Source organism: Cystoisospora suis (assembly GCF_002600585.1).
Source record: "Cystoisospora suis strain Wien I chromosome Unknown contig_1305, whole genome shotgun sequence".
Classification (NCBI taxonomy): domain Eukaryota; phylum Apicomplexa; class Conoidasida; order Eucoccidiorida; family Sarcocystidae; genus Cystoisospora; species Cystoisospora suis.
This window is the reverse complement of record NW_027154105.1, coordinates 4,329-12,583: the sequence shown is the minus strand read 5'-3', so window position 1 is coordinate 12,583 and position 8,255 is coordinate 4,329. Positions and strand designations below refer to the sequence as shown.

Genomic DNA, 8,255 nt, shown 5'->3' with positions numbered 1-8,255 from the left:
TCTGTGAGGTATATCAGGCATCTAGGAACTTTTCAGAGTTAGGCAGTGATTGGGGTTTGCTTCTTCCTAGATCGTACAGACCAGAATCCGTGAGGAGCAAAAGAAAAAGGTCACTTAGAGATAAGAAGAAACAAGCAAGAGCCATCTCGTTCTCTCCCGACTGCCCGAATCGGCAGGGCGCTCATCATGTGAAGGACGATAGATGGAATTTTACTTCCTCTTGAAAGCTAGCACACCGCAGTGAACTTCCTTTCCTTTTACAGGAATGTTGCGAACATCCTTCTAGACCGAAAGAAGCTCTCTCTGGCACAAAAAGGCGAACGTGTTGTTCGTTCTGACGCAGTCCCACGCGGAGGCCCTGGGGTTCCCCTCCATCATCGTTAGAGAGGAATCATCTAGTCTCACAGACTCAACTGCTGGACTACGCGGACCCCGAAAGAAAGCGAGCTTTTTGGCCACAGCATGCTGTGACAAACGTTGAGAGACTCTTTTCTTTCCGAAAAACACCATGGGGAAACGCTTGTCTGGCTTATGATCCAAACAAAGCTGAACCAGGAGCTCATACAAGGCCCGCCCAGGGTCAACCGAAGTTTTGCTTGCCGGGTTTCCTGGATTTCTTCGTTTTCTCCGACCATGTACCTATATTGTCCGGATTGTATTCAAGCCCACTTTGCTCCTTTCGCTTTCTGGCTGTTTCGACCCCGTCTTTCTTGCTCTCTGTTCTTGTAGAAGAAGACTTGGCTTTTTCTTTTTTGACCCGGTGAGTCTTGTGTTGTCGTCCCGGGTGTTTTTTCAAACGCGTCTCCCTCTTTGTTGTCAACTCAGGGCTTTCCACAACCCACTGTGCCCTGTCTGTGTTCTCTTCATTCGTCTTCGGGAAGTTTCGAGTTTAGGTTGGACTGACAAGCAGAAAGGGAGGAGGTGTACTTGTGGACTCGCGAGCCGCTTTTTCCGTATGATCAATCATGGTTGTGTTTTCTTCCGTAGCCTCGCAGATGAAAAGTTCGCTGTTGCCTCTGTGCACACCTGTTATGTGTCTTTCCCATTTCATAAGAAGAGCCGGGTGAGACTATCTCTCTTGGAAAGCCATGCTGGCCATTTGTGTCCGTGAGATCTCAGTCTGTCCTCTTCGTCATTCTAGTTCCATCTCTTTGTTTGATTCTTCTGTGTTGTGTTCTTGGCTGAGGGAAGTACGTCATCCGGCAGCAGCGGCACGATGGATGGAGCTGAGGCATCAAGAGCCGTTTTTGTCGAGCCTCCTCCCGCACTTCGGGAGAAGTTTCGTTGTCATCACCGGAAGTTGTCGACGTGTTCTGACTCTACATGTCTTACGTCATCGTCTTCGGCGACTTGGCAAACGGTCGCAGGGGGGAGCGGAATAGGAGACAATCAATCACTGATTAGTGGGTGTTCTCTTACCGACACTGGGGAGGGAGGAGAAGATTCTCCTCTTCCCGCCTCTGTCATCTTTCAGATTGCAACCTTTTTAACTCCAGTTGACGTGTGTCACATGAGCGAGACATGTCAACGATGGAGGCGAATATGTCATTCAAATTTTCAGCCTTTATGGAGAGATTTTGTCGGGAGATACTTTGGACGCAAGTATGAAAATTACGTGGCTTTCACAAATGAGCATGATTGGAGACAGTTATTCATCAAGATTGCGGCTTTTATTACGAACTTGAGAAAAGGAAAAGCTGAGGTTCGTTGTTTCCGGTCTCTCCTTGAACCGCCTGAGTGTGACTCTTATGAAGGCTGTTTAGCTATGACGACGGATTGTAGCAGATTACTCTGGGAGAATGGTCGAATTCTTCAATGTGTCGATGTCAATCAAGGTAGAGAAGTTTGGCGTGTAGTTATAAAGGATCGGCGTGATGTTTCATCTCGCCCAAGTGTGGTGATTGGTAAAACGAAAGTTTTCTTACACATCGAACAACAAGTCCGCGTTTATGAGCTCCAAGATGGATCTTTTGTCAACGTTCTTTCGATTCCTCCTGAAAAGAGTAAAGAAGTCCGGCGTACTTTTGCCGGAGAAGGAAGAGATGATCGGGAGGAAAATGTGACACTTCCTTCTCGCCAAGTCGGGGGTCCCCAGGATGAAGAAGGCGACGATGAAGAAGAGAATCCGGCGAGCAATATGCCACTTGATGTTTCTTTAAGAAACATGCACTTTACCTTTTTGACAAAGAGAACTCTCTATGTTTTTCATTCGGAGACGTTAGATTTTCTCTATAAGATTCGCCATCGGGAACTGACACCGACCGTTGATACGATAGACGATATCGATTTTTGCTGGGCGGGCAACCGGTGTTGTAGCGGTCCGGAAGGAGGGGAATGTCATGAGTGTGGTCACAGTGGAACACGATTTCGATCTCAGTGCCAGCAGAGCTGTAAACATATTGTGACTTGGCTAGTTCGAAAAAGCCAGTCGATTCAGATATGGGATGTCCGGGACGGGTCACACGTCTGTTCTCTTCAAGGTTATGGAGGTGCTCCTATTCAAAAGGTCCGGCATGCAATGAACTGGAACGACACAAGAGAGTACTTTCTTGCTTCTTTAGATGCTGAAGGAACCGTCAGGATATGGGGTTCAAGCCCTGGAATGTTCTATTGCTTGAAAGAACTCAAGCCTGAATACCGGACAACCGTCTTCCGGATGTCTTTCTCTGCAACACATCTCATGACCATGTGTAAAGAAACGGTGACAAGCGACGTCAAGATTACGGTGTGGAGATTTGATCAAACGGCTGCCACTGATATGCTAAAGAAAAATGACTTCCCTATAGAAACGTTTCGAGTGTCACTTCAACCTCCGCAAGATCGCTATCACGCTCATCATCATTATCACCATTCCCATCCTTTCCATCATCCTTGGCGTCACGGGGAGGGCGAGACAGAGGGTGGTTCAAGGAGTGGAATGTTTCTAGAAGAGACATTTTTGCCAGGAGACTTCACAATAAGATCTTACCATCAGGAACATGGACGTTCATCTCCTATTGTATCGACGAGGACCGGATCAGAAGATCATCGATCCATAAGAATCCCTTCTTCCTCATTGCAGTCATCTCGTGATCTTCTATGCCATCGATTGGGCAATAGACAGATCTCAACAGAACCAAAACTGCCTCCAGAAAACGCAACAAGTGAGTCGACTCTTTCATAGGGACAGATGCGTGAAAACACCACCTGCATAGATTGCGGGGGCGTGAAACCGTCGCTTATCGATCAAAGAGAATACTTCTTCCGCTTCGAATGCTCGTTAATACTGAAGAGCTTTCCTGTCTTCAGACAAAGAGAAGTTTCCTTACTCTGCGTGATCTACAAAGGATAGTCTGTCAGGTCCGTCTCAATGTTGTTTTTTCGGCGAGTTCTGGAACAGGTAGTGGTCGGTAGTCACCCTAATGGTAGTAGCTACGGGGGGGGATTCAAGCCTGTCCTGTTTCTTTCACCTTAGGACAGAGGCAAGGTAAGCCTGGTCCTTCTTTCGTCGGCCTTTCAGGGGGGATTCGTATTCTTATAGGACCTCGTAAAACTGTGTATTTCTTACGATGAAAGCATCAGTCAGATTCTTTCTACGTGGATTAGGTACGGGGCTGACTCTGAACTCGCGTTTGTTTAAATGGACATGACACTTCATGCCTCTTTCCGGGCACATCAAAGAGAAGGAAGCGCTCATAGCTAAAGAAGTGTTGATAGAACTGATTTAATGAAGTTTTCTAGCGACTGTCTGAATTCATCTGCCTCTCGTTTTGCTCCGGTCGTCGTTCACATAGACAAGAATGGTTCTATAGCTCTTGCTTTCTGGATCTCTGGTCTGTTTGAAAGATGAATATCTTGTCCGTGGAAACGACGACGTAGAAATGAACCACAGGTGTCGCTCGCAGTACCTCGCAACCAGCAGGCGCTAAGGATCTGTCGGCTTGACTTCATTCATCGTGTGCGGGTGATCTGCAGTTGAGAGCTGTCTTCGAACGTTCTTTTTAGAAGCAAGAAATGCATGGTTAGGAAGCATATCTCGTGATATGGATATGTCAGTAGACCCGTCGGCTTTCGTCGCTATGTGAACCTTCACAGACTTGTGCTCTTTCATATAGATAGACACGGTGTCAGTGAGAGATAGGGAGACAATTCCCGATGACTTAGGGGACGTTTTCTCTTAAATTGCCGAGAGAAGTCCTCAGCGAGATAACAGACATCACTCAACAAATGTGCGAAGGGTATCATCTTCGCGACTCTTCACCACACACCTTTTTTGATGCGGTTTTCTGTTTTCCGTGTGTCCTGTTTGCAGTTTCGGTAACGTCACGAGAGGTGTTGGGACGTAAAGATTCTTCATTGTCCTCCTTTTCAGAAGAGAGAGAAAGCGAGAAGTATTCACCAGAGTTTTCGGATCGAATTCGGCAGAGTTCTGGCAATGGGAGTTTCGGTTCTCCTTTGCTACTCGAACAAGATTTCGATGAAGTTGGAGATTTCCGCCGTCGGAGTCTAACTAGGGATCGCCACGCGACACCAGCGACTTTACATCACCCCGCACGACTATCTTGTTCTGGCAATAGTAGTAGCGGTAGTATAGGACGACAACATCAGCAACAAAGGTTGGCTATTGATCCGAATGATCCTTATCCTCACGTTAAGAGATCATATCTTTACACAAGAGGCAGTACGGATTCCTCGAATTTCACGAGGACTTCATCGTCTCTCTCTCAAGATGAGAATGTTCCCCCCGCACCCGTCGCATCACCATCTTTAGAATTTTATAGTAGTCAAAGTCAACAAGTTTTTAGCGAGAAAAGGACACCTGACAAACAAAGACGGCTGAATTCCATCACTGACATGGCCTCAGGGGGGATGTCTCAGAGAGTCCTGATGGCAGCTCCTCGCGGATACGACGATGGATGTAGCTGTGCTTTTTGCTATTGTGGGAGTAGTCATAGATGTCTTTTACAACGAAGTCAGTCGGGAAATAGTAGTGGTCCATTGGTCTCCTCGGATTTCCGATGCTCCCGGCGTCCAACCCGGCGAGGAGCAAGAGAGACGGCGACCCACTATCGCGTTATTCCTCTAAGTCAGGATCCTATATGGCCGGCAGCTGTCAATTTCTCTCGAGGCGTTCCGCCGGAAGTTTCACTTGATAGCGGGGATATGCATGTCTTAGGCCATCAAGGGAGCGAAGGAGACTATGGGCATAGCACAAATAGTCCAAGCAGTCCAGATAGCAGAAGTTCTTCATTGGGCCGAGGGACAGGAGGGGTTGTATTCGGTGGTACCAGAGAGCCCAGTTCTCAACAGACACAAACTGAGAGTTATCTACCCGTTAATAGTGGTTCTCATAATAGATTGCCTAGCTCTACAATAGCTAATCCTGTGTATATGCTTCCTAGACATCAAGATCGACGGCAATTCAGTATTTCATCGTCGTCTTCTTCGTTATCCTGTAATGATAGGACGTCGGTCTCCCTGGCTGCTACTGGGAAACCGTCGTTCTCCTCTACTACAAGTTTGAGGCCTCCTTTACTCGAAAAACAACTAAGCTTCACAGCCGGAGGAACGGCGTATTACGCAGATTTCATTGACGGACATCTCCTTGCTGTATGGTATTTCAGTGCTGGCCCGGGAAGCGGCGCAGGCGGAGGCTCGGGAGTTGATGCTAGGGGACGGTACACGGCCCTTCAGTATTCTTTATCGAACTGGAAAGTCTTTGATTGTATTAAACACAAGACAGATGTTGAAAGTAGAGGTTATCTTTCTTTTCCTTTAGATGGTGATTCTTTAAAACGAGAGAAAAGGGAAGGGGTGCAAGGCGATGAATCAACAACACACGCCTCATCTCTCCATGTTAATCTAGGCCGGCAGCAGCAGGGTTTAGAAGGAGGGGGAGTAACACAAGCTTTTTCTGCTTCTCGTAATGCTCTCCTTCAGCATTATCGCCATCATGATCGACCACGTAGAGAACCCATGTGTCGTTCAGAAGAACTGTCGTCTGTTTTTCCTGTTAACGGAGCAGCAGGTTGTGTTGGAGGAGGAGCAAGTGTCGGGAGAACCTTTTCGCTTGCTTCCTTTCCTATCCAGAGATCAGCCGGACCTCCGGTGTTCTCAATGCAAGATAGAGGAGATGTGTGGACACTTCTTGACTGGAAATGTATCTCTCTACACCCTCGTGGTGATCTGACTGTATATAACTTCTGTCCGAGCATCGTGTCATCACCATCATCGTCCGTTTCTGTAGTTGATAAGAGGGATTTCTAAACTCGCTGTTCGTGCTGTCGGGTGGATGAGAACAGAAGGGAAAACTCTCTTTATTCTTCAATTCTGGGTGACACCATCACAGGACATCTCATCCCGTAACGTGTCATTCAACTCTACTCTTCATTCAAGTGCCTTCAAGCCTTCTTTACTGGCATAAATTTCTTCTCTTGGCACTGGCTTATTCTGTGCATTCCTCTCTCTTGTTTGATCACGACAAACATGCATGTCAGACTGATCTTTAGTATGCACTAGACTAGGGATAGCGTTGTGTTGAAAAGCAGAGAAGAGCGCGTGTGCAATGTAACAGAGAGCTTACAGTTGATAGGGACACCCGAGAAGAATTCAGAAGAATGTCTCGCTGAGTTGTTTTTATGACTGATGGTGATTCTTCCCTCATTTGCATTGACTGGGCTATCTCCCTCATCTTTTTCTTGCTGATCTATGGCGTTGTCGCCGTGCATGAATCTTCCCTTGATGAGGAAGGAGACCGGTGGTTCCACCGCCATAGCGGGGTGGAGTGTACGCACACCTGCCAGGAGTGATAGAATAGTTGCAACACTGGAATAAGACATTTATACTATCTCCGCTGCTTTTCTTTGACTTTCTCCGTACCTTTCTTCAACAGTTGTTCAAGAAGTTTCTTTTTCTGGCGCTCTTTGGGATCAGTGTAGGGTGATACCACTCTTCTTCTCTCCGGTGGAAGTTCTCTTCCTTTCAGACTGACTATCACACACATGACATAGCAGAAAAACACAGTGGTTTCTGTGCTTGGGTGATGGTCATGTAGCCCAAGTAGTAGGTATATAAGCTCAATTCAAAGATCGTGTCTGTCTGAAGCTACGTTTAACCAGTGATGACCTCCAAGGAAAAGGTATGAAGCAGGTCTTCTTTTCTACGATTCGCCGCAAAGCTTAAAGGAATGAAGAGGCAGATCTGAGAAGTCCAACTTTCGCCTTTTCTTGATAAGAATCTCAGAAACCTGGGTCGACAGCTCCCTTAGTATCTAAAGCGCTGTAGAGAACGTTGCTGCCTTAAAGGGTGTTATGACCTTATCACGAGAGTTGACGTATATCCAGCATCCAAGACAACAAGACATAGATGGGTTTCTTCTTCTGTATCTAAACCTTAAACCTCTCTTCATTTTCTTGGCAGGTATCAGTTTACAACTACGGCTACGAGATACGTAGGTTCCACGTAAGCTTTCACGATCTCTCAGATGTTTTACTTCCGCACAGTTCCTTCAAACCTCGAGTCCATATCGAATGAATGAAGAGCAGCGCGTTCACTCATTCCCTCGGTGTGTCTCGGGTGCTTACACCTATCTCTCTCTCTCTCTCTTCTTGAGAGTCTCTCCTTCTCCTCCTCTCCAAAAGACTCAACGTGAGAAAGTGTGATGACTAGCAGAAATACTAGGAATCATATGTAATGGAAATGTCGGGAGAAAGAAGTCCTCAGAGTAGCAAATAACTCCTGGTGCGCAACGAAGAAGAATCTTCTACAGAGCTCATATATTCGCTCTGATACAGGGCTCTTCATCAATCCTCCATTCTACGTAGCGCTCCTTGCCGTTCGCATGCATTCCTCCTTCCTTCCATCCCGTCTATCAGTCTATGCCAATAGAAATTCCGAACAGAAGAAACGCTTGTTCTTTTTCCATTCCTCTTGAGAGACAAAGCACACAGATATATCTTACCATCGAGATGAGTCCTTAAAATTTGATAGGAGGAGAGAGAGAAAGCGCTGAAGCTCCCATATGTCAATTGTCGTTGAGTCTCTAGGCGTATGCCGGGGGGGCGGCGGGGCGAGAATCGATGCATGAGCATTGCCATAGAAAAAATCTTCTTGGGGTCATTGAGGCAAGGAGGAAAGAGGAAAACCGACCGAATGTCTGACGTCAATTTGCTGAGAGACTCTTTTGACTTCTCCCACACAAAGGATGGGAAAAAATTGAAAAGCTTCGATCTCAAAAAGAGTACAGACATAAAGAGGAATCTATCTATCTATCTTTA

The 8,255-nt window shown here is 46.6% G+C and overlaps 1 protein-coding gene across 1 annotated transcript; it reads left to right on the top strand.

Annotated features, from left to right (window-relative positions):
- Nucleotides 1-227: 227 nt before the first annotated feature.
- On the top strand, nucleotides 228-6,314 carry CSUI_003046 (f-box domain-containing protein). The gene is made up of 2 exons (XM_068063244.1): nucleotides 228-3,143; nucleotides 4,292-6,314. The coding sequence occupies exons 1-2, from the start codon at nucleotides 1,217-1,219 to the stop codon at nucleotides 6,244-6,246; spliced, it is 3,882 nt and encodes a 1,293-aa protein (XP_067924781.1). The 5' UTR covers nucleotides 228-1,216; the 3' UTR covers nucleotides 6,247-6,314.
- The last annotated feature ends 1,941 nt before the right edge of the window (nucleotides 6,315-8,255 follow it).

Bases quoted from the DNA above. Each gene is read 5' to 3' on its own strand.
- CSUI_003046 (XM_068063244.1), top strand. From the start codon at position 1,217: ATGGATGGAGCTGAGGCATCAAGAGCCGTTTTTGTCGAGCCTCCTCCC. The intron at 3,144-4,291 runs GTGAGTCGACTC...TCCTGTTTGCAG, and splicing joins GCCTCCAGAAAACGCAACAA to TTTCGGTAACGTCACGAGAG.